Below are 25,403 nucleotides of genomic sequence, written 5' to 3' on the forward strand. Positions count from 1 at the left end.
TTTGTTATTCTTTGAACGCACGATTTTGGAGTTATATTGGGACTCGTTCATTATAATTGGGACTAATTGGTGTTAGCTGTTATTTCCTGTTATCAGGTATTAGAGCCAATCAGGGTCAGGTTTATCTTTGGCTAAAAGTTGACCTAATGTTATCTGCTAACAAAGCCATTATATCCAATAACAAGCTTGTTATTGAATAACAAGTTAACAGGCTATAATACCTCAGTTTTCGTCGGCTAATGTTAGACATTTTAGCCAATGAAGTTCTTAGGAGCAAAAACCAAAATTCCTGTTTGCTAAGAAAAGACTGGAACACATGCATTCACATACCTTGAATTAACTAAAACACACGTCATTCGAATTTTCGTTTCAGACTTAAATGGTTTTCTCTTTCATTAAGATCAGATGATAAAAAGTGAAATTTTTATCGAATTTGTTGTAAGGCCCGTGCTACTGAACCAAAAACTCGAATGTTATGTGAATGTTCTGTAAACCTTCGTTGCTATAAAAACACAATTCATTACAAATAGTTTTAATATCTTCAGTGAGTTGGTAATACAATTTGCTTTGTTTCGTCAAAGCACTCTATGATAAAAGAGAGTTTCAGTTTGCGAACAAAAAAAGTTGAATTCGTTATAAAAGACCGCCAAAGACCGCCGCCGGAAATAGCAGTTCTCAAATGGCAACTGTTGACATTCCACTGCTTTCCAGCAGGCAATGACTTGTCATGTCAGACGTTCAGTTGCTTCTTTCTTGTCCCAAACTGACTTTAGGAAACTAGTCACATTGTTTCACTGCACTGTAACTTAAAGGTTTTCCTCTGTAAGTAAATAGAGAGGATATTCAATTAGAGCCCCGATCAAGAGTACGTCGCCGTTATTTCTATTTTTACATCGCGCGCTTTCTGTTTTTTTACATAACAGCAAACCAATGGCTTTAAAATTAACACGAGCCACACCGTGACACGAGTAGCACATTTTGTTTGCTTTTCGTTTCAAAGTTGACAGGTATTACCCACACACAGCGAATAACTCTCCCTGATGTAATACAACAACGAGTCAAAGAGAAGACGACGGAGCGACGAATTTGTATGAGAAAAGAACGACACGGTTGTTGCAAAAAATGTTTTGCATTACTACTAAAAACCAGGGAATTGATTTGAACTTTGGAAATTCTTTTTTCACTTCAGTATTGTTACGGTAAAAGCCGCCAATAGATGTGTGTAATGTTTATTCAAAAATTTGGTGATGTAAAATTAATGGTACAGTATTTTATTTCTCACACACCCAAGTGCTTTTGCTGCCGTGTACCGACCATTGCTTATAAAGCGTTATCAACGAGACCGATCGATACTGTGGATCCCTGAAGTCGTCTAATATTTATATGAGGAAAATAACTACGAGTGAAAATTTCGAACAAATCGTAAATTACATCGCTTTTATTTCATGGAGTAAAATACTACCTAACTTCGGTTCCAATACAATAACCCTGATTTCTGAAGTTTTAATGTGAGATTTCAGCGAGATACAACTTAGTGTCATTAGTGTAAAACAAGTAAGATCCTCAGATCAACTCTATCTATTCACTCCTACGATGGAACGGCGCTATTATGGCGCCAAAGTGCGGAATATTTTTACCGCCAAAATGTGTTCAAAAATTTCCATCGCGATTCATTTTATGGCGACTACAAAGCGCATTTCAGTGTGCATGCCAAAATGTTTTCCGAGGATCAATGAAATGGTAGTTAAGAATAAGAACGAACCGGGATATAAGCTCACCTTAGTATAAAGAAAGCCCACTTTCATCTGTTCACAATATGTTCGTCGTGTTTTACCATCTAGCTCCCTATACAAGCCCTGTCAAGGCACAGCAAGGAGACTTTGATTTTGCTGCCCATTTCAAGCGAAACAGCTCGAGAATTTCTTTGCGTGTTGTGGACTTTGGCTCAGAACTACGTGACAGCTCACACTCTGAGCCCATAACATGATAAAGCCTCGGCGCGGCGATCGTCACCGAACGTCACTGAATGGAACACGTGCTCAGCAAGATAACTGATATTCAAGGGGGCTGGTGTGTGTAGACAGAACTCGAAAGGAAATGGCTAGCTTCATTTGCGTGATCTTTTATTAAACTTCAGCACAAGCGTATTTCGTGTACACACAATCTGACAATATTAATGTGGTAATTCTATTAGTGTATTTGTATATTTCGGTATATTTTCTTATCCATCGGCATCAGTGTTAGAAACTCTGTATCCTCCTTTTACTTTGCACCCTGAACTTTACGTAGCGGCTATGTCTGGATCTTTATGACAGTTTCTCTACTGGAGGCTAAAAGTGGTCAAAAGTATTTGAGCGAAAAAGCTTCAAACTTATTTTGAAGATCCTCAAAATTTTTTACATGGTAAAATTCTTTTGAAGGGTCTTTCGTGACTTCCAAGTTACGACAAAAAATAAATTTTGGCTCTATTTGAGCTCTGTCTTTCTTCTGAGGCCAGTAAAATACGCCATCATCACCCTTTGTCAAAAACGTTACAGACACCTTTTTTTTAGATTTCTTTTCTATTTTTCCAAAGAAGTACAAGTCTTGTTCATAGGCAACAGCCACCCACTCGTCAACATCTAGCTGTTTGATGTCATAATCCTAGAAGAGAAAAATAGCCTTACGTTGACAGATATTTTTTGTAGTTTACATTTATGTATGATCAGTAGAAAATACATACAGATTGAGGATCAAAATCTTGGGATACAGGATATTTTTTTAAGGAATAGACAAACCAAACGCAGCAATAAAAAAAGGGCGGGTGAAAGAGAAGGCAACTGTGCGCCTGCTTTTCACTTACTCCAATTGTGCCTTTGTATTGTAAACATTGCAATGTTGATTGAGGTTGCGCGCCAGCTCAGAATCTCCATATTTCGTTGCTTTTCATCAGAAACCAATAGCAAAAGAGCATTATTATAAAAGTACCTACCCATTCGTCATGGAAAGGCTGTGACAATACGGTTTTACTTTCTGGGACTGAAAAGATAAGAATTCAGTCAGATCAAAAAACAGCACACAAGGTTGGTACACAAATCGAACCGCAACACTGCAACACATTTCATGACATTGAAGACTATAAAGTCTCATTGTTACCTCTTTTTCTTTTTTGGGCCGCTGTAGTTTGTGGATCATTTGACTGCAACAAAAAGAGAACTGCGTGTGGGAAAACTGGTACGGCAAACTGTCAGCTTTTAAAACAATTCTAGAAAGCAGTCAACTCTAAGCGGTTGAGTTATTTCGAGTTTAATATACCTTTGAACTAATCGGCTCTCCCTCCGGACGTGATGTTTTGTCTTTCATAAGCTGGAAAGCAATAGAAATAAGTTATTGTCCGAATATTTATGACTGCACTTCGTTGCAAACATTCTAATTTGTTCTGTAACAGTCATGGATTTGTTCACGATAGCTTGTCCTTCAGCTGCTTCAGCCATCGTTTGGATTCATGTATGTAGCATAGAAACCGCACACGCCGGCCGTTGCTCATTGTGTATTGTTATTGCGGCACGAATGAACGTCTGAAACATACCGGTATGTGAATTACATATTTCTGTTTGGTCTCGTACTGTATTGCAGTTAAAACTGAAAGTAAATAAAACTAAAAAATTACTGATATTATATATGAGTAAAGACTATCCAAAACACTCCCAATGAACAAACTAATTTTGTTTAGGGACGATAAAAGGTCAAAGAATTAATTATTGTATTAGCACCTTCTTAATTCCTCATTATTACCTTCTTTTTTATGCCTTTAGCTTCCATTCTGAGCCTTTCTGTTTCAGTTGGTCTCTGGGGTGTACTCCTTTCTGAATCAGAAGTCTCAGAATTCTTTGAGAAAAACAAAATCAATTCAAGATTTCCACGCGCCTTTTTTTAAATAATTAAATTTTTTTCAAGTGCAGGTTTGGCTTTCACAAGACTTGTGAGACTGTATTACCAGTTCACTGGAAGACGTGCTCGAGTCAGTTTCGTCATCTTGTGCTTTTCTTCGCGCAGAGTTTTTAACCTACAAAAGGCAAATATTGCATTGCATTAGGTTTTGGTGCCACCACTGTTAATTTACAAAATTGTTATTGCCTTTAGTATGTAGACTATCCAACATTGTTTTCAACCGCAGTCTCAGAAACACACGATCCATTGAAAAAAAGCTTAAAAAGATGACAGTGTTCGATTTTAAAATGTTCTAAATATAGCAAAATATATAGAAACACGTATCTATTGGTTAACCTGAGAAAGGCATGAAGGCAAGGCACTCACCTTGGGTGTACTTGTAGTTACAGTTGACATATTTTTCTGCAAGTAAACGTTGCCGGGATGGCAAAGAAATAATCAATTAATAATTTTTCCATTTATGCTAACTATGGTTTTTGGTTAGGAGGGCAATAGTTACCTTGACTTGTGCGAGAGGAATTCGGTCTTCACTGCCCTCCGAGTCTGAGTCACTACCCATCTCGAAACCAGCCTCACTGCCCATCTCAGAACCATTGTTCTGTTCCATGTCTGAGAATAAAGGCTGTAGAGATGATGTTGTAATTATTAGACTGATACGTTAAAAAGTGGAATGATTCTTTCCAACTAAATTTGTTTACGAACTGAAACTACCTTCTAAGCTGGCTATCTTAATTCGCATGTCTATAGAAATTCTCATTTATGACTGCCATAAAATAAAACAATGAGACAACTACCAATGAAGGTGTGTGATGTACAAGCCATACTATAAGGCATCTCCCTGCACAAAAGAGGTCACATGGCTGTAGTGCGTGTCTTCAGTGCTGTGCGTGAAATTCATTAAGGACTCGTGTAAATTACCATATTTGGTGGCTCCTCTGTGTCTGAGTATGTATCACTCAAGCTACTCTGGTGGCTGAGGAAACTCTCTCCCAGGTCATGTTTTTCTTCTAAAAGCAGATCGACGTCGCGTCGGTACTGTTCCAATTCCTGTTGGAGGAAGAGGTAAAAGCACTATATTTCATTAGGCAAACAGGAACAAGCAGTGTGTATAAAATTGCAGCCAAACCTACCTCTTCATTTTCTTTTTCAAGTATATTTAATCTTCTCTGCAAATTCCCTGCTCTCCTCCTCTGTTCATTTCGCTCTTCAGTGGCCTGCCAAGAAAAAGAAATCAACTCAGGTAGTTGGTTGGTGCCTCTGTTAACATGTTAGAAAACAAAATACGGTAAACTGATCCCAACGGGAACAAAGAAGATATTGAAACAGAAATAAGATCAGAAAACACACACGCGCATAATGTGTGTTTAGCCTGTGTTACGGTTTGCATGTGTTGTAAACAGTTTCATATAATTTATGTAAATTTATTAATGTAGTCAAATTAGGCGATCACGTGGTTTATATATTGCACCATCTTGTAATATCGATTCGACGACGAATAAACATGTCTTGTTGTGTTCACTAAATGGCGCCCAACGTGGGGCAACTTTTCAATTGCAATGCCTCCAAGACTAAAGACTAAATCGAAGAAAACACCCGACAAACCAAGTACATCGAGTATGCAAGCGACTACATCGAATTTGGAACGACTGCGAGTTATCCGTGAAGGACACCGACGACAAGTATCGAAACTGGATGAAGAATTAACCAAAATATTGCAAGGCGAAGACAAGGATTACGAACGGCTCAGTGTTATGAGACAACTCTTGGATGGAAAACAAGAGTCGCTAATCGAAATGGACCAAGAAATATTATCTGTATGCGAGGTTACAACGATTGATAAAGAAATCGAAGAGTCAGAAGAAATTACTGCCTCAATTATTCGTCTGAAGTGCAAAATCGAGAATGCGAGCAAGGTAAACATGCCAAGTCAGCAACACGTGGGATCACCTCAAACGACTGCACAGCCAGTGAATCAAAATGCAGTCCGTACGAGATTACCGAAGTTGTATCTTCCGAAGTTTAAAGGAGATGTAACCAAGTGGAATACCTTCTGGGATTCGTTTCAATCGGCGGTACATCGTAACGAAGGGATTTCCAACATCGACAAGTTCAACTACCTCAATTCTGTCCTTGAAGGGGCCGCCGCTCGAGCTATCCAGGGTCTTACCTTAACCGAAGCAAACTACGACGCAGCAATCAAATTATTACAAGAACGTTTCGGTCGTCCCCAACAAATTATCAGCGCACATATGGATCAGCTTCTCAAGGTTTCGCCGTGTTTTAATGATCGCCCAGCCAGCCTTCGATACGTCTACGATCAAATTTGTGTTCATTCCCGCGGTTTGGCGTCTCTCGGCGTAACTTCGGATCAATACGGAAGCCTCTTAATTCCTGTCATTATGTCTAAGTTGCCACCTGAGATCCGATTGCAGATAGCCAGGAACTCTAAGGATTCTGTGTGGAAAATTGAGGAGTTGCTAAACGTGATAAAGGTTGAAGTCGAAGCGCGGGAAGCAAGCGAGATGACCATGGCGAAAACAAGCGAAGGCGGGAAATCTCAATCGCCTGGCCGTGATTCAAAATTTCGAAATCAAACACCAACTGCGAATTCACTCGTCTCTCAGCAAGGTGGGAGCTTCAAAATCAAATGTGCCTATTGTCGAAACGAGCATTATTCTGCATCATGCGTCGTGGTACGAGATACAGCTGAACGAAGAAGTATTTTGGAACGAGATAAACGATGCTTCAATTGTTTGCGGTTTGATCACGAAACGAAGGAGTGCACGAATCCAAAAAAATGTCGACTCTGCCAACAGCGGCATCATCAGTCGATTTGTTCCATGCTTGACCAAGGAAAACCGAAAGAAGTTTCAGCCGAAGAAATGAAGACAACGACAACAGTGAGCAACAAGGCAAAGGGAACTGTGCTCTTGCAAACAGCGAAAGCCGTGGCTGTCAACGATGGCAATTCTAAAACCGCATGTGTCAGAATTCTTCTGGATACCGGAAGTCAACGCACCTACATCACAAACCGATTGAAATCAAGGCTTAATCTGTCCCCTGTGAAGTCAGAAACATTGCATCTTAACACCTTTGGAGACGAAAGATACACAAAGCAACAATGTGATGTCGTCAACTTGCGGTTACAAGGATCTCAAGGAGAAATCGAAATATCTGCGCTGTGTTTCCCAAAGATTTGCTCGGCGGTGTCAGCTAAAGTTAACATTGACAATCACACACATCTACAAGGTCTCGAGCTTGCTGACATCAGCATCGCTGAAACCGGTCAACAGGACATAGATGTGCTAATTGGATCCGATTATTACTTCGATGTTGTGTCGGCGGATGTCATTCGTGGCAGCAGTGGTCCTGTAGCAGTTAGCAGCATGTTCGGATGGGTCTTGTCTGGTCCCACAAGTGCTGAAGAATCAAGAGAGAAGTTTACAACTACAAATCTCATCATAGAGAGACCAGAATTGATGACCTTGAGCCCATGTGACATTCTTAGTGAGAACGATGAGTTATGTGACGCCTTGCAGAAATTCTGGGACACTGAATCGTTAGGAGTACGAGAGGAACCACCTGTTTCACAGTCAGATGGTGAAGAGTTCCTGGAGAGCATTCATTTCGATGAGAAGGAAGGAAGATACGAAGTAGGTCTGCCATGGAAAGAAAGTCTTGTTCCTGCTTCAAACGAGTACGAATTGTGTGTTACAAGATTGAGACAGCTGCATTCGCGACTGAAGAAAAACAAGGAACTGTTAAAAGATTATGACAATGTGATCAAGGATCAAATCAATTCAGGGATTATCGAAGCCGTACCAGAACATGACGACGACCAAGCTCCAATGCATTTCTTACCTCATCATGGCGTGATTCGGTCAGACCGAGAAACTACGAAATTGAGAGTTGTATTTGATGGTTCAGCCAAGTCCGACAAGTCAACTGCCTCCATTAACGAGTGTTTAGAGAAAGGACCAAACTTAGTGCCACACCTATTTGATATTGTGGTTAAGTTTCGAGGTTATCCATTTGCTGTAGTAGCTGACATCGAAAAGGCCTTCCATCAGATTCAGATCAGCCCAGAAGACAGAAGAATGCTGAGGTTTCTATGGTTCGATGATATCGAGAAAGATTGTCCGCAAATCAAGCAATTCCAGTTTCGAAGGCTTGTGTTTGGCTTAACTCCAAGTCCAGCTATCCTGGCAAGTACCATAAAGCACCATCTGTCTAAGTACGAAGAAAAAGAACCGGAAGTAACATCTTTGTTAAGTTCGAGCCTCTACGTTGATGATCTGGCAGGAGGAGTGTTTCGCGAAAATGAAACTGTGAACTTGTACGACAAAGCACAGGAAATCATGAAAGAAGGAGGATTCTCACTGCGCAAGTGGAATTCTAACTGTCAGTCATTCCGCGAGAAAATCAAGCAGGACGAAGAAAGAAAAGGCCAGTCAGTTATGGAAGCCCCTGCCGAAGAAAGCGAAACTGCATTCAATCTCAAGAGAGAAGAGTCAGCCAGTGCCAAAGATGTTAAACCGGAAACCGAACAATTTGTGAAGATACTCGGGATTTATTGGGATGTGATCCGAGACGAATTTCATTATGACCTCTCTGAGCTAATCGAGTATGCAGAAGCCCTTCCAGCTACCAAACGATCTGTACTGAAACTGTCAGCTAAAATCTTTGATCCAATTGGACTGTTAACTCCGTTTACAATCAGCATGAAGGTCCTCTTCCAATGTCTATGTGTCGAGAAAGTCAACTGGGATGAGAGCTTGGAAGGAGAGGCTTTGGCAAAGTGGAAAACGTTCATTAATGACCTAAATGCTCTGAAGAACATCCGAGTTCCCCGATGTTATGCCAATTATTCACCGACGCAGTCAACCGTATGCTCATATCAGATCCATGGATTTTCAGATGCGTCAGAAAGAGCCTATGCAGCAGTCGTGTACCTGAGAACCGAATTCAGCAATGGTGAAACACAAGTCAACATCATGACATCCAAGACGAGAGTAGCCCCAATCAAACGTCAGTCAATTCCCAGGTTGGAACTGCTAGGAGCTTCATTGCTAGCCCAGCTAGTTCATTCAACGCAGCAAACGATACAATCCGTTCTCCCCATTGAAGGAACATTTCTATGGACTGATTCATTTACCACGCTGTGTTGGATCAAAAATGCTAAAGCCTGGAAACCTTACGTACAACACCGGGTCAGCAAAATACGAGAACTATCTAACGAAGCCAACTGGAACTTCTGTCCCGGAGAGTTGAACCCGGCTGATCTCCCATCACGAGGATGTGGAGGAGAGCAATTAGCACAAAACCAGTCATGGTGGAATGGGCCCAAGTTTCTGAGGTTATCAAGAGATCATTGGCCCAAGTCGCCTCAAACAAGTGCACTGTCTGAGAACAAAGACGCCCTTCAAGAAGTTGTAAAGAACCCTGTAAGTGTCACACATTCTCTGGTCACGACAGAGTCGAAAGACCATTCAGTCAATCTCAGTCAAGTTATTGACATTGAACGATACAGCAGTGTAACACGATTATTACGCGTGACAGCCTACGTATTACGGTTCATACGTAATGCTAAGAAGAGTGTATCAAACCGTGAAACTCCCAAGTCACCGGAACAGTCATCGAGAAAGGAACTTAATGCTCAAGAGTTAAATAAAGCTGAAATGCTGTGGATCAAGACTGTACAGACAGCCTCATTTGCCAAAGAACTCGAATTTCTGCAAAGCAAAAGAGGAACATTCCCACCTGTCTATGTCACGCAATTTAACTTGTTCCTTAACGACCAACAAATCATCAGATGTAAGGGAAGAGTAAGCAATGCACCGCTCTCTGAAGAAAGCAAGAATCCAATCTTACTTCCATCTAAGCACCCACTTACTAATCTCATCATCCAGGATGTGCATTCCAAGATTAAACACAGTGGCATCAGGGATACCTTAACCACTATTCGAGAGAGATTCTGGGTACCAAGAGGTCGAGAAGCTGTGAAGAGAATTCTACGAAAGTGTGTCACCTGTAGAAGGGTAGAAGGGGCTCCATATAGACCACCACCGACTCCAGATTTACCAATGGAACGAGTGTCTCTGGACCCGCCGTTTGCCCATACAGGATTAGACTTCATAGGACCGCTGTACATACACAATGGAAAGTCTTCAAAGGAAAAGGGCTCCGACAAAGTGTACATTTGCTTATTCACTTGTGCATCCACAAGAGCGATTCATTTGGAACTGACACCTTCTTTGAGTGTCGAATCATTTCTCTTAGCCTTTCGGAGGTTCGTAAATCGCCAGGGATTACCAGTCACCCTCCTGTCGGACAACGCCAAGACCTTCAGATCCGCATCCAAAGATATAAGGAAGATCATACAATCAGACGAGGTTATGCGATACTTAACTGACAATCGCATCACATGGAACTTTATCATTGAGCGAGCCCCTTGGTGGGGGGGTTTCTGGGAACGCATGGTTAAAGTTGTGAAGCAACCCTTAAAGAAAACAGTGGGACGCACTACATTGAACTACGATGAGTTACAAACCATAATGGTGGAGATCCAGGCAATCGTAAATGCTCGACCGTTAACGTATGTCTATGATGATGAAGAGTCCATTTCAACTCCACTTACGCCCTCCCATCTAATTACTGGCAGACGAATTACCTATGAACCCAGTAACCAGCATTTCCAAGTTGTTAGTGTCAACCAAACCTTGACAAAGCGAGCTAAACATCACCAACGACTGCTACAGCAGTTTACCAAAAGGTGGCAACACGAGTATCTTTTGAGTCTACGAGAACGTGCTAATGAGAGATGCAAGAATCAAAACAAGGAGAGCCCAATCTCAGTAGGTGACATAGTAATCGTGAAGTCTGATCTAAAGAAAAGAACATTTTGGAAACTGGGAAAGATTCAAGAACTGCTACCAGGCAGAGATGGGCAGATTCGATCAGCCAAAGTCAAAGTTGCTGGCAAGGGAGAGCGAAAGCCACAAGTATTACGTAGAGTGATACAGGACCTAATTCCTGTTGAAGTTTCTGAGTGAACATTGGAGTGAAAACATGCAATGAAATTGTGTCATTTCGAACAGTGAACGAAAAAGTTGTGACATTTATCGAACTGTGGACTTTTGAGATTTAGACTGTTGAGTGAAACGTTTTATCACTAAGTCGTGATGCAACCCCGGGGAGTGTTGTAAACAGTTTCATATAATTTATGTAAATTTATTAATGTAGTCAAATTAGGCGATCACGTGGTTTATATATTGCACCATCTTGTAATATCGATTCGACGACGAATAAACATGTCTTGTTGTGTTCACTAAAGCATGTCAGCATTCACCTATGCACTGGCATAGGTGCGTAGCATGTAATTGATAAGATGGCTCGTAATGAATGAAAGTTGTGCTCACTTTTTACAATCGAATTATCAGCACACAATGAGTAATGACAATCAAAAACTTATATATTTGTACCTCCTCCAATTTTGAACGCAGATCCATATTTTGGCTCTTTAACCTTGCAATTTCCTCCTCCAGCTAAAGCGAACGATAATAGGTTAGCTTAATAATAAATAAATTCAAATATGAGATTTTTATTAACTAGACGCTATTCCGTGGATTGATTTTAAGCTGGAAAGAAAAATACGTATTTGACGCCTTGAGCGTGAGTCGGCCGGTTAATTTGCGCGTGGCCTAAAAAGTCAAATTAATATGTAGGTAAACATCGTAATCCCACGAAGTTTCATGCAAAAGTTGAACAAGTCAACAAATTCATTCAGACAAGGAGACAATGCACAGAGTCAGACATGTGCGGCTAAAGTCAGATGTAATTTTTATATATCACGAACTGCTGCTAGCGCGGTACTTGCCTCTTTGGTATTTCCGGCGCCAGATGTTTTTTGTGGGGCATCCTTTGCACGCTATGGGAAGATTAAATCAAATTAGTCCACTTTGACAGTGTAAAACAAATCAAAAGTTCTATCATGTGAATAACTATAAAAACTCACTCTACGTCGTTTAAGATCTTGGAAGGAAGTTTGTCCGTTTAATAAGTCACAAAGTAGCTTGTACTGTTGCTCCTCACTTTTTCCGTACAAGTCAATAAAATCGCTCTGAGTTACCCGTACGTTCAGGCACTCTGGAATCTCTATAACAAGTCGGAAGCATCTGTTTGACAATCTGGCAACCATCAAGTAGTGACCCATATTATGCTGCGGAAAAAAATTACAAAGGGCATTAGCAAGATAACTTCTGAGGGTAAAAACGTACACCAACAATCATTTCACTGGGATGTAGTTCAGTCGTGATGTTTCAGAGGTAGTTTAGACATCACACTATGCCATTTCGAAGTATCACGCACAGCTAACTGAGATGAATATTGGCAAAGTTTGAAGTAACGATATCTCAGGAGTCTTAGTTATGTAGAAAACTTACTGGTTTCCATTCTTCCATAACTGACTTCCTCCACTTCGAATACACTTCTCCCTCAGGTGGTTCTTGCAATTCATCAATTCCGCAACGGGCGTACAATTGCTTTCTAATTTTTTTCACCGTATCTATGAAATCCGGCGGTCGGCTGGAAATCCTTCCAGCAGGCGTTTGGCTTATGTCCCCTTGAGGCTTCGGTGCTATCTGCCTCAGGCTCGGAGAGTAGTGCAGCTGGTGGGCCGGGAATGTCATAAGCGCGTATGGCGGCACACCATAATGGAATGGAAAGACCTGTTCCTGCGAATTTGGCGGCATTACGTACCCCTGAGGAGGATTAACTGTGTTCAGGGGGATTGATCTGGCAGTCGCAATCGAAGTTTGCTGCTGCTGAGGCAGCGCTGGTTGATCGGTCGGTACCACTGGAGTAGAATGTTGAGGCATTTCTGGTCTAGTGTTTCCGCGGATTGTTTCAGCTGCTTCGCCACTTTGTTCATTATAAGGTACTTCGCGAACATTCATGCCTGAATAAAGTTTTGGGTCAAATCTTAGTACTCGCTAAATTTAATCGTGTTCGTGCTCACAAGTACGATGTACTTTATCATCAAGCCGATCGGAAGCAGCACGAAAATATATGCCGTGACTCTTTGCGTACACGCTTTGAACACTTGCATAAGCGTCATGAATAGAATAGAATGTCCATTCTGGACAGTCTTGAAACAAACATAATTTGCGCGTTTTAGTAAAGAAAAACAAAGCAGAAATGAAAATAAACTTCAAAAACATCGATCACAAAAGAACGTGTCCAAATTTTGTGAAAAAATCTGACAAGTGCATGTTCACGTCACGAAGATAACTATTGGTACGAACCACTTAGGTTTCCGGTGATCTTAAGCAACGTTTGGTCCAAGTGTCACACGACTCTTAGCCTTTTTTCAAAACAGTTAATCTGAATTTCTCTTTAAATCTGTGTCATCGTTGTATCCCAATTAAAGAAATGCCCCACTTCAAACATTTCGAGGTATTTTTCCACTATTAAATCTATCTTCATCGATTTGCCCTAAAAATTATTTCCATATCAAACTGTTTTGATTCAATCAAAACAGTTTGATATGGAATGCGCGCCTTTTAGCTTAACCAATCATTGGTTAAGCTAAAAGGGCGCGCATTTCATATGCAATTATAAATGAGGCGGGAAAATATCTATAAAAAGCGGAGCAGCAACGACATCCTTTCAAACCTAAATACGAACATTCGTATCAACGACGATAGTTTGATCGGAATTGATTGTTACAAGTAACATAGCGTTCCTTGGGGTTTTGCTGTGTGCATGTATCCAGCTTTCGTTGCAATCCCCTGTAAACGAGCCTGCCCTAGTGGAAGAGCTGGTTCCGGCAAATGAAAGAGAGAATGAACAAGATACGATGGGATCCCGGCGTGCGATTGTGAACACTTCAAGAAAAAGAAAAAGCACTCTAAACCAGGTACCGATTTTTTCTGAATATGCCTTTTATTTGTCCCTTTTTTTTGAACATGCTCCCATGATTATTTCTTTGTCACCGGCCAAGTTTGATGAGCCACGCGTATCCAAACTTTCCTGCGCGCCTATTTTGACCGGTCGTTATGATCAATTTCTTGTTTTCCGTTGCAGAAGGAAAAGCAGTCTTCAGCTCGTACTTCAGTGAGGAAAGAAAAAGCATTATCTGCTGTCGGAGTAGACAAAGTAATCAACACAAAATGCTGCAAAAAGAGGTGCACAATGAAAATCTTAAATAAAGGCGATGTCTTGAAGTGCAGGAAAACTTATCGCGCGCTTTCAGAAGAAGAACAAAGATCATTCATTATGAGTTTCTTTACGTTATCTGCCTATCACCACCAAGGTAATTTCGCTGCTTTCTTTTTTCTTTTTGAATGTCTTAACTCGAAACAACGGAGCAAATTGATATATGAGTGTTATTCCTACTTACTTTCCCGGCTAGACACCTCACCGGCTGGGCCTTAACTAGAGTTGGACTTGAAATAAACATGTCCTCGGCTGGTATTTTTGTATTGTCGTTATTAATAAGATTTATAAATTTGTTTCTTGAATTTTTAAGGAAAAAGGCATTATACTTTTCGGGCAAATGGGAAGGAGGTATGCAGAAAAGCTTGGCTGGCTGCTCACAGTATTTCACGAACTACGTAAGTTACAGTAGCTTGTGTATTTTTGTGTATTTTTAGTTAAATCCGTTTCCGTTTATGTTTTCGCTGTCATGAATTATAGTACAAAATGTTTTTTAACATGTAAAATTGTGTTACAAATTTATAATGATGTAGATTAAGTAATGCTGCAGACTAGAGGGGACATGCTGAAAATAAGGTGTTTCTCTGCGTATAGGTTTTACCGCCTACAGAAAGAATTCGAACGCGATGGTCGTTATTCGCCAGAGGGAGCCAGAAAGGGGAGGAATATGACAAAGCCGAGCACTCTTAAGGCTGAATCTTGGTTTAATGGTTGGTAACTGTATGGTTCTTAGTACATACAAAGATATATTTTGGATTGTTCAATGATCATAATAAACTTATTCAATAGAAACGGCACCAACGTCTTTGCATTCAAGCGCCGAAAACGTCGAACTTAAATAACCACCTGTTTGAACCATAGCCTACGGCTTAAATTATTTGCTTATTTTTTTCAAAAGATTACATTGCAAGCTGTGCAGATCGAATACCAAACGAAGACAAGTACTGTCTTCCAACGTGCCTTACCAAACGAGAGGTTTACCTAACCTATAGAGATGATTTGAAGAGTGCTGGCGTGCGCACAGTATCCTGGGCAACCTTCTCCCGAATGTGGAAAAAAAGGTTCCGAAATGTCATCATTCCTAAGGTATGGATGAAAGTTGAATAAGAAGTATCGCTGACCTACAATAACAAAAGGTCATTTATTTACTGTAAACCACATGCGGTTAAAAAGCTTACGGGGTCAAAAAGCTTAAGGGGGACGCAGGAGTGAATCTGCTTCAAAACACTACAACCCGAAAAATGGCTTTGCCATTTTCCAAGTTAAAAATGTCACCTAAACTGTGGTATACATCAACTTAAAAAACATTCAGTTTCAACTAAGTTTCTCTCTGTGTGTCTTCTTTAATTTCCTATTTGTTTCACACGTTGTACCTTACCACGTGGACTTGTATAAACTCATGTAATTCTCAAATCGATTACAATGTAAAATTATGACAGGCCCATCAAAACTGAAGGCTACCATTTTTTCTGTTTTTATACCGACTATCTTTACATAGGAAAACAAGTTCACCAAATGCGGGGTTTGCGTGGCCTTGAAGTTATGTCTTCAAGGAACAAACAACAAAGACAAGAGGAGGTCTCTCGCGTACAAAAGAAAAATACACAATGAACAACAAATGTAGGTCATGATCATGAAATATTTGAGCTGCTTTATTTATTATTAAATCTGGTTAGGGATCGAACTAATGCCAAGGTTATCTCGTTTAAGGGCTGAAAGGAGAGCGTATTACGCCAACTGTTTAAAAGCAGAACTCAATCCAGACCAGTATTTATCCTTAATAATTGACGGCATGGATCAGTCAAAAACAAATCTTCCACACGCAAATTGCCTTTCCAAGGTAAGCAATGAAATATTCGTACACTATTTGTTTTAAGGATTTGTTAAAATTGTTATGAGAACAATTTAATTATTCAGTCTAGAGCTGTTTCTGCAAAACAAGGTGTTCAAAATCAAGTATGTTGCTGTGTCAGCGAAATGGAAATAACATTTATTCGCAGTTTTCATGTTTTCATTCCAAAATGTTTCCTCCCATTAAAAAGGACTGTATGACTAATTGATTTTATTATCAAATCTATATTCATCCTTCTTTTGTCCATGTTTCTTCGTGCTTTAGGATGAAACATACCACTTTTTAAGAACTCATGTAACTGGAGCAATTTCGCACGGACACGGCAGGATCTTCAGCTACATCGATCTAATGAGATGGCCACATGATTCCAACCTTACGCTGAATGTCCTACTACAGATTTTTGTGGAGCTCTCCGAGGTATTGAAACATGTTTAGATTACTTTATGCTTATGAGCGTGCACCATTTTTTGGACAAAGATTAAAACTCGGCACACAAGTACTGAGAAATTGGGGATATTGCAGCATCATACCATAGATAAAGTCTTTGTCTCTTCTTTAGGAAGGACGCTTGCCTCCGTACCTTTTCCTGCAAATGGACAACTGTTACAGGGAGTGCAAGAATCGATACATTCTCGGTTTCTGTTCACTTCTTGTAGAGAAAGGCATTTTTAAGGAGGTAGGTCGACCATTATCTTTGATTACAAGCAGTAAACAGTCATCGTTCCAAATTATGTCGTTTTCGATTCCTAGCATTATTTCCTGTGCTGAGTCTTTTAACTATCTTTTCTTTTCTTTTTTTGTTGTCTTTTCATCTTGGCAGGTTCGTTTATCATTTCTTATGGTTGGACACACGCACGAAGATGTAGACCAGGTATTGAATGTGAATCACGTCAAGTTTAATTTCGCTATACACATCGTGTACTTGGTCAAAAAATTCCGCAAACGAACACAGAAAGGTCCCTCTACGTTTCTCAACTAAATAGACACCGAAATACTCAATGCTATTACGTATTCAGAGAGTTTCAAAGTACCTATGGTGAAACGTGTCTGACCAAGTATCTTCTTCTCTTTTTAACTTCAGTTTTTTAGTAGAATTTCAAGACGACTACACAAGAAGGATTCGATGACGTTGCCGGCATTAGTCAGAAACATCCACAAGGCCCATACCCCTGCTCCAGACGTCCATGTGTTAAAGTACGTTTTCGATATCAAGGCCTGGCTCGAGCCATACCTCAACAGCGTCAAACGCCATGTGTACCCCCACGCGTACAAATTTTTTAAGAGGGATGGCCGAGTCACTATGAGGTACAAGAAGTGGGCGAACGACAAGACTTGGCTGCCGGATGGTCCTAGCCTACATATGCTCAACGGCAAACCAAGGGGAATTCCCGTCCTTGTTAGGCCCGAAACCAAGAAGCTGATGGACATCAAAGATCTCCAAGAGTCCGTTAAGAAGTGTTCACGGCTGACTAACGAAGACCAAATGTGGTGGTCGTCATTTGTTAATAAGGAGAAGGCGTTCCGTGCGAAATGGGCAACTGCCTCTGCGGACATGCTGGCAAAGGAGAAACGGTCAGAGTGGCAGTTGGACAAACTAAAAAATCACCGTCCGGTTAAGGCACCGTCTGAAACTGATCCTGACCAACAGCAGCGGGAAGAAACCCTGGAAAATCTCCTACAAAAGGCGAATCACTTCCCTGATGTAAGCTGTGTATAAAATGTTATTAACCAAAATCTCAATATAACACAAACGTTATGTGAAGATGTTCGAGTTATCGGGAGTTCGAGTTACTGGGAGTTGAGAACAAATGATACACACACAAAATTATTGACATTATTTTTAAAGAAGGAGGCAAAGCTTCATTTTAAAACCTGAACGGCCCTGAACTGCACTGACACATTTTCTGTAACGCGAAAAGAAAGAACACTAGTCTGCCCCAAAATAAATTTAATGTTTAAGACTACAGTACTATATTTTTGTCTTATCACATCTTGCAAACGTGGTTCGAGTTATCGAGGGTAAAATTGTATAGAAAGTGACCTGAAGGGAAATAAAGATTGGTTCGAGTTAGCGGGAGGTTCAATCTATCGAGGGTTCGAGTTACTGACGGTAAAATTACAGTAAATGTATGAAAGAAATCCTTGAGAAATTAATGTCGGTTCGAGTTAGCGCGAGGTTTCGAGTTATCGGGAGTCACCTGTACTAGTATGACTGCATTTCGCAACGAGTCAGTTGTTTTGTATTTCACTTCCTTACGTTTTCCATGCTTTTACTTACAGGTCATAGTGCAGGAAAAAAGAAAAAACGGAGAAACTGTTCAAAGGAAAAGAAGAAAAACGACCAACAAGTAGATTTCTCCAAAACGTCTGCAGGAATGATGCCTCTGATAACAATGTCATGAATGGTTGATTCAAGCAATGACAGGCGCTACTTCAGGAACTATATTAAGTGATTTAACATTTCATGCTTGTACCTGCTTGTGCAACTTACGGCAAGCGCAATAATATTTTGATGGTTTTTTTTTCTAAGAATTTGCTAGCCAAATAGATTAGCTGAAATAGAGTTTTTGGTAAAGTCTAACGCAACCTTTAATTTATGAACGTGCGAGGTTGGAACCAATAACATTTTTTCCTGACAGAGAAAAGACGAAAGAAAGAACAACACTGATTACAAGTTGAAAATCAAAATTACAAGCTGCTTCTGTCATGCCATGGTAATGCATGCATGATGCATGACATGCACAAAAGTCTAGCAAGCTTGGGCCATAACCTTTGAGTCATTTGTATTTCCAAGTGTACCTAACTACAGACACCTAAACGCTGCCCAGCAACATACATTGTAACATTGTAACATACATACATACACAACATACATCTGCAACATACATTGTAGAAAAGACGTTATAATTATATCAAGAGCCTTAAAATTGTAATTAGTGTATGTTGCAGTTTATAATTAGTTGATGGATGAAAACAACATACCGCCATCTAGTCTATAAAAAAGTCTATATTGCGTTTAATAAATGGTCACGCAAATGAAAAGTTCGTTTCAAGTTCTGTGTACGCACACCAACCCCCTGGGATATCAGTTGTCTTACACGTGTTCTATTCAGTGACGTACGCCTACGGTGACGATCGCCGAGCCTCTGTTATGTTATGGGCTCTGATCTGTAATGTAGTTTTTAATGCTCGAGCTGTTTTGCTTGAAACGGGCAGCAAAATCAGTCACGTCTCCTTGTTATAAAGGTCTGACAGGGCTTGTATAGGGAGCTAGATGGTAAAACACGACGAACATATGGTGAACAAATGAAAATGAAAGTGGGCTTTCTTTCTAAGGTGAGCTTAATCCCGGTTAGTTCTGATTGTTACTCTTTACTGCCATTTCGAAAACATTTTGGCGTGCACACTAAAATGCGCTTACTAGTGGCCGTAAAATCTCAATAACATTTTTGCAACCATTTTGGCGGTATAAATTGCACACTTTGGCGCCAAAATAGATGAATGAAGTAAATTAAATAACTATACTGTGTTTGCCGCGTTCGTGACTTCCGCCGTTTTAATATCTAAACTCTTAAGTATTCGTTTTGGTGTTTGCATAAAGAAATAGGATAGCGCTTAGAAAGCCATTCTAAAGTTTTAGACTAATAACCAACATATTCTGCGGTTGCCAAAGTTGCATCTTTCTAAAATCTTATAGACCCTTGTAGTAAAACTTCAAAGAATCGCGTCTATTTTATTGGAACCGATGAAGGATTAACTCCAGTTTTGAAATCAAGGCGATGTATTTTACAATTTATTCAAAACCATTGACACTATTCCATCGACATTTTTTCGATTATACAAATGTGAGACGACTTTGGTGACCTGCAGTATCAGTCAGCAAAGGTCAATAGACCGAAGCAAAAACACTTGGGTGTCTAACGCGATCATCACATAAATTTTGAGAAATAAAATACTGTTTCACCTAATACCGTAATTTTTATGAAAGCGACGCTTATGCGTATTATGTGATGAATTTTTCGCCGTGTGTGGGTAATATCTATCAACTTTCAAACGATAAGCAAACAAAATGTGCTAGCATTGTCACGGTGTGGCTTTGTTGAGCCGTTATTTTGCGCGCGATGCGGGCATAGAAATAACGGCGAAGTACTCTTGATCAAGACTCTAATTGAATGTCCTCTCTATTATTTTATGAACAGATGAAATCCTTTTATTCATAGTGGAGTGAAACAATGTGACTAGTTTCCTAAAGTCAGTTTGGGACAAGAAAGAAGCAACTGAACGTCTGACATGACAAGTCATTGCCTGCTGGAAAGCAGTGGAATGTCAACAGTTGCCATTTGAGAACTGTTATTTCCGGCGGCGGTCTTTGGCGGTCTTTTATAACGATTTCAACTTTTTTTGTTCGCAAACTGAAACTCTCTGTTATAGAGTGCTTTGATGAAACAAAGCAAATTGTATTACCAACTCACTGAAGATATTAAAACTATTTGTAATGAATTGTGTTTTTATAGCAAAGAAAGTTTACAGAACATTCACATAACATTCAAGTTTTTGGTTCAGTAGCACGGGCCTTACAACAAATTCGATAAAAATTTCACTTTTTATCATCTGATCTTAATGAAAGAGAAAACCATTTAAGTCTGAAACGAAAATTCGAATGACGTGTGTTTTAGTTAATTCAAGGTATGTGAATGCATGTGTTCCAGTCTTTTCTTAGCAAACAGGAATTTTGGTTTTTGCTCCTAAGAACTTCATTGGCTAAAATGTCTAACATTAGCCGACGAAAACTGAGGTATTATAGCCTGTTAACTTGTTATTCAATAACAAGCTTGTTATTGGATATAATGGCTTTGTTAGCAGATAACATTAGGTCAACTTTTAGCCAAAGATAAACCTGACCCTGATTGGCTCTAATACCTGATAACAGGAAATAACAGCTAACACCAATTAGTCCCAATTATAATGAACGAGTCCCAATTAAATAATAAAGGCATGTTCCAAGATGGTGGAACATGCCTGACGAGGCTGAGATTTCAGCAAAATTTATAGCAGTGATACAGAGATACCATATTTATTTGATTAAGCGCCCAACCTTGAATAAGCTTCCACCCCCCTTACCCCCCACCCCACAAAAAAAACTAAAGTGCACAAGAGGAGTACTGATTATTGACCCCCCCCCCAATTGACTAAGAACTGTTAAGAAGACTTCCCCCATGACCGGGTTTTCTTAGCATTTTACAGAAACTTGCAATGAACAGTTAAAATTCTGCTTTAGTACACCTCAACGTTGTGTTATTTTTATTGTTTTGTTACAAAAATAAACTTACTATTTGCTGGAAATCGTGAATTTAATAAGTGCCCAGCCTCAAATTAGCGCCCACCTCGAATAAGCGCCCACTCTCAAGTTCGCAAAATTTAATAAGCACCCAGGGCGCTTAATCAAATAAATACGGTACTTTTTAATATTTTAACTCCAAAATTTGCGTAAGAATAACAAAGAATGAGAATGTCAAGAAATTACCGAAAAAAAAATAAAAAATTGGTTCAGAAAAATCTGGAGCTTGATCAATTCGGGTGTTATAATTTGCATTGTTCGACTGAGGGAAGGGAAAACACTTTTGGTTCGAGTTATCTGGATGTTCCAAAAATCGCGGGTTTGGGAAATAAGAATTCCACTGTGTATTCAAAGTTTTTTAACTGTCTGATCAGGTGGGTTTTTTTTTTCATCTTCCTGCAGTAGTTGGTTTTTTTAGGAGATGAGGATCCCCTTTCATCATGAGGCGGTTGGTAGATCTGTACCAAATTCTGTTGCACTCGAACGACCAATCAATAGAACCGCATGGGACTGGGAACTTGTTAGGTACAGGAGTTAATGTTTCGCGGACAGAGATCAAGCTGTGAAAAACGATGCAAAATACTAGAAAGGACTGATACAAAGTATGACAAATTATGTATTTGACGAGTTCCATTTAATTCAGTGGACAGACATGTTATTTTCTTTTGCAATTTTCTTTTACAATGGGCCTGTGGTCCATCTGTTTAAACAATAACAAGAAAGCATTGGACCTTGCATGAAAACTTGTAAAAAGAATTGTATCATGTATCCGATGTCAGGCTACAAGATAACGCAACTTTTTGTTGAACAAACATTCTTGAAACACAGAAGTTGTCAGTTACTTTCAATCAGTAACAATAATGTTTGGAAATGTCATCACATTGCCTCTGCATGCCCTGCATGCTGTTTATTTTTGTAGTTGCTGTTTTTTTTTTTTTTTTGCCGCTTTGCTGTTGAGCTGGGGAGGTGCAGGTTAACAAGCAGCAAAACTTCAGCAAGCTTAACATGAACCAGCCACCTGAACAGCTCTGCCATTGCATTCCTTAATTCTGCATGTACCAACTGAGCTACAGTAAAAACCCGCATTTAAGAACCATTTTTAAGCACACTTTTTATAAGACCCATTTTAGGCTAAAATTCTAAAACAGGTTCTTATTTTCAAAAAAGAAAAAATAATCTTCTCAAAAAATAGAATTAAAAAATTTTCTCAAAAATATATACAGTCTGTACACATTATAGTTACAGCATAGTTACATAAAACTAGTCCTCCTTGAAAAAAGAAGCTTGTGTCGAAGCCTCCAAGAATACTGTTATTGTACATTAAAGACCAGATCATTTAAAAATTCTACTTTATTTCTTGTACAAAAGTTAAGAACCTATTAATTAAGAACCTAGTTAGCCTAATTGTACACTAAATACCATTTATACCCGACTAAGAACCTGTTTAGGCTAACTTGAAAAAACCTAGGTTCTTATACGCGGGTTTTTACTGTACTGTATCAGTGGACAGATCGTGCAAGATATTAATACCGGTAACTAGTTGTTTAATGCAAATCCCATTGCATGACTGTCATGTCATCTCAACTCAGTTTCAATCAACATGCTTTCTAAAAGAATGTCATTTTCACTGTCCAAGAGTGGCTCATGTAGCCACAGTGACAAATACACCATAAGTTCATCTCTGTTTCTACAGTGAGCAAATTCCATTACTAGCTTCTCCTTTAAAGAAAGTTCTTTGGAAAATGAATCTAAAAGTCTCTGTGATACATCACCTGGAATGCAAAAAAATAAATTTATTATTATATAGTTATATTTAATAATTACCATAAAATTCTGGGCTTATACAACTTCGTAAGGGGTTTGGGTGGGCTTATAAACAAAGGGGCTTAGATCCAGGGGGCTTGTAAATGGAATTAAAAAAGTTTCAAAATGAGCCATGGTAGTGTCGATCAAAATATGTTTTTAAGTTAAAAAGTCATAATAAAGCAACATTTAGTTCTGTTCAGTACTGTTATCTAGAGGAGGGCTTATATCCCAGGAAGCTTATAGTTTTCTGGATATATGTTGTTGAAGACACACAACCCTATTACTTACATGTATGTAAAAAGCTTTGGAAGAATTCAAACTTTACAGTGTAATATGTGACAGGGAAGAGCAAAACGACTTGTACTTTATTCAAGTTCTTCTTATAAATGAAGTAAACATCAAGAAGAACAAGGACAACAGTCCCAGTCAGCACTTGAACTTTTTTTTTATCCAGAAGATTTCCAACATGCCAAGGCCACCACACCCCCTTTAGTTTGCAAAAGCAGAATATAAACAATATTTCACTTGTAACTTTAAGGTGAAAAAAATATTAACTTACAGAATTGCTCAATAGTCCAGGTATTGAAGATTTGATTGCCTGAACTGTCCTCACTGTTCTTTTGAAGAGCCTGTAGGTTTCTTATGGCATGAAAATTCTGTACTAGAGCTTCCATTTTTGTGTGCAAATCGGCCTAAAAAGAACAGTTTTTAGACAAGAACATAATAAGTCCCAGGCTAATATAATCATATCATACAAGATGGCAGACAGATTACAGCCAAAAATTTCGAAAGTAGTTAGTGACGAGTAGTTACCAGGCCAGAAGTCTCTCTAAGTCACATCTGCCGTCGGCTTTTGAGTTCAGTGTGCTGTCGGGGTTTCAACTGTGGTCTTGATTTTCTTGACGAACTCAGTACGTCATATTGGCACATGAAGTACAGAAATTATGACGTATTCGGTACATCATAGTGGCAGTGATGGTGTTACCGGTAATTATCAGAAGGAATTTGGATAATATGCAAAAAATTTACAGTTTATATAATATTTTGAAGAAAAGTTGTCTGAAAAAGGTATAACCACAACAAAACTAGCCATACACAACACAAAACAAGCGCGGGCTGGGATGTTTTCTTTTCCAGGGGGAGGCTTATTTTCAAGACGACTTATTTAAGGGGGGTGGTTATCGGAAATTTTGCTGGTTGCCTGGGTTCCCGGGCCTGGGTTGTCATGCAGCACATCTCTCAGAAGGGAGAGCCATTACGTGCTGACCTAACTAAAGTGAAGACTTATATAGGTTCTATAGCTGAACAAAAAATGCTAATGAAATAATTTATTAAAACAAGCTTTTAATTATAGCCTTAAAACTACTGAAAATGACTGTTCATACCAAAGAACCATAAATTCTTGAAAGTTCCTGAGAAGCCTTCATAGTTTCCTCTTGCAGTTTAAAGGCCGAGTCTTGGTCGCTTGAAAGAGCAACAGTAGTGGTTTCCTCATCTGTGTGGTATCTATTATTTTACCAAAATTATGAAATTATGCACCTATCAATGGTTTGCCCCAGGATGGGAGAGGGGGGCAACCCACGGGAAATTGACATCATGAAGCTCTCCCAGGGTGGGGATTTTGACATCTAAAATGGTCTGCTGGGTTAGAAATTTAAGAGGAGATATGTGAAATTTGACATTCACTAGGTGCCCAGGGGTCGGGAATTCTACTCTGGCTTCCAAAAATTTTCAAATTCCCCTGGGGTTGCCCCCCCCCCCCCCATCCTGGGGCAAACCATTGATAGGTGCATTAGAGGCGACTAAACTGTAAACTAAATTGAAACGCGCATTGCAACTTGTAAACTCTGAACAAATATGGATAAACATATGGTATGAATGTATTAAAAACAACATGCTTAATAACTGAAAACAAAATACTGTTACCTACTCTTTTTGAAGCTGTAAATTAACCAATTTGTTAGCCACAGATGTTCCCAGTTCGTTCAGTTTCGACCATTTATGTACGTGTTCGTGCCAATTTGCACAGCAATCTCTTAGCCTTTTAGCAACATCTGACAAATTTCTGCTGGGAGACGACTTCGGAGAGGTTGACTGCGAAATTCTTTCCTTTTTAGACGGCGTTTTTGGAGTTTTTGGCGATTTTAACTTTTTTGGCGATGGGGTCGCCATATTGGATGAGCTGCGCGGAAGAAGACTGGGTTTGAAACTAACACGTTGCTAAGAAACGGAAGACACCAAAAAATGATTATTAGCAACGAA

At 39.5% G+C, this 25,403-nt stretch overlaps 6 protein-coding genes across 7 annotated transcripts; 3 read left to right on the forward strand and 3 right to left on the reverse strand.

Annotated features, from left to right (window-relative positions):
* Positions 1 to 43: 43 nt before the first annotated feature.
* On the reverse strand, positions 44 to 5,260 carry LOC144636493 (uncharacterized). Of its 2 annotated transcripts, XR_013567519.1 has the most exons (11): positions 5,061 to 5,260; positions 4,849 to 4,977; positions 4,430 to 4,552; positions 4,297 to 4,332; positions 3,977 to 4,045; positions 3,775 to 3,867; positions 3,295 to 3,345; positions 3,136 to 3,178; positions 2,972 to 3,018; positions 1,779 to 2,643; positions 44 to 820 (listed from the first exon to the last, which is right to left on the reverse strand). XR_013567519.1 is itself a non-coding variant. In XM_078495712.1 (10 exons), exons 2-10 carry the CDS (start codon positions 4,849 to 4,851, stop codon positions 2,341 to 2,343), a joined length of 768 nt encoding a protein of 255 aa, XP_078351838.1. In that variant the 5' UTR covers positions 4,852 to 4,977; positions 5,061 to 5,260; the 3' UTR covers positions 1,617 to 2,340. The 2 variants fall into 2 exon arrangements, 1 of the variants encoding a protein (XP_078351838.1); XM_078495712.1 differs by lacking the exon at positions 44 to 820 and having other exon boundaries at positions 1,617 to 2,643.
* A 226-nt stretch (positions 5,261 to 5,486) lies between these two features.
* Positions 5,487 to 10,982, forward strand: LOC144637046 (uncharacterized). The gene has a single exon (XM_078496215.1). It carries the CDS (start codon positions 5,487 to 5,489, stop codon positions 10,980 to 10,982), a length of 5,496 nt encoding a protein of 1,831 aa, XP_078352341.1.
* A 290-nt stretch (positions 10,983 to 11,272) lies between these two features.
* On the reverse strand, positions 11,273 to 13,416 carry LOC144636470 (uncharacterized). The gene is made up of 4 exons (XM_078495684.1): positions 12,372 to 13,416; positions 11,945 to 12,148; positions 11,807 to 11,857; positions 11,273 to 11,474 (listed from the first exon to the last, which is right to left on the reverse strand). The coding sequence occupies exons 1-4, from the start codon at positions 12,882 to 12,884 to the stop codon at positions 11,352 to 11,354; spliced, it is 891 nt and encodes a 296-aa protein (XP_078351810.1). The 5' UTR covers positions 12,885 to 13,416; the 3' UTR covers positions 11,273 to 11,351.
* A 444-nt stretch (positions 13,417 to 13,860) lies between these two features.
* LOC144637047 (uncharacterized) lies at positions 13,861 to 16,976 on the forward strand. The gene is made up of 9 exons (XM_078496216.1): positions 13,861 to 14,242; positions 14,459 to 14,543; positions 14,740 to 14,855; positions 15,044 to 15,231; positions 15,644 to 15,765; positions 15,856 to 15,985; positions 16,262 to 16,414; positions 16,557 to 16,673; positions 16,818 to 16,976. The coding sequence occupies exons 1-9, from the start codon at positions 14,122 to 14,124 to the stop codon at positions 16,974 to 16,976; spliced, it is 1,191 nt and encodes a 396-aa protein (XP_078352342.1). The 5' UTR covers positions 13,861 to 14,121.
* Positions 16,977 to 17,006: 30 nt separating this feature from the next.
* Positions 17,007 to 20,497, forward strand: LOC144636505 (uncharacterized). The gene is made up of 3 exons (XM_078495725.1): positions 17,007 to 17,699; positions 18,278 to 19,333; positions 20,197 to 20,497. Exons 1-2 carry the CDS (start codon positions 17,121 to 17,123, stop codon positions 18,347 to 18,349), a joined length of 651 nt encoding a protein of 216 aa, XP_078351851.1. The 5' UTR covers positions 17,007 to 17,120; the 3' UTR covers positions 18,350 to 19,333; positions 20,197 to 20,497.
* A 2,288-nt stretch (positions 20,498 to 22,785) lies between these two features.
* LOC144636503 (cyclin-dependent kinase 2-interacting protein-like) lies at positions 22,786 to 25,400 on the reverse strand. The gene is made up of 4 exons (XM_078495723.1): positions 25,072 to 25,400; positions 24,527 to 24,647; positions 23,701 to 23,833; positions 22,786 to 23,107 (listed from the first exon to the last, which is right to left on the reverse strand). Exons 1-4 carry the CDS (start codon positions 25,311 to 25,313, stop codon positions 22,911 to 22,913), a joined length of 693 nt encoding a protein of 230 aa, XP_078351849.1. The 5' UTR covers positions 25,314 to 25,400; the 3' UTR covers positions 22,786 to 22,910.
* Positions 25,401 to 25,403: the final 3 nt, after the last annotated feature.

This window comes from Oculina patagonica, chromosome 13 (assembly GCF_052425735.1).
Source record: "Oculina patagonica isolate OP01 chromosome 13, crgOcupat, whole genome shotgun sequence".
In the NCBI taxonomy this organism is placed as follows: domain Eukaryota; kingdom Metazoa; phylum Cnidaria; class Anthozoa; order Scleractinia; family Oculinidae; genus Oculina; species Oculina patagonica.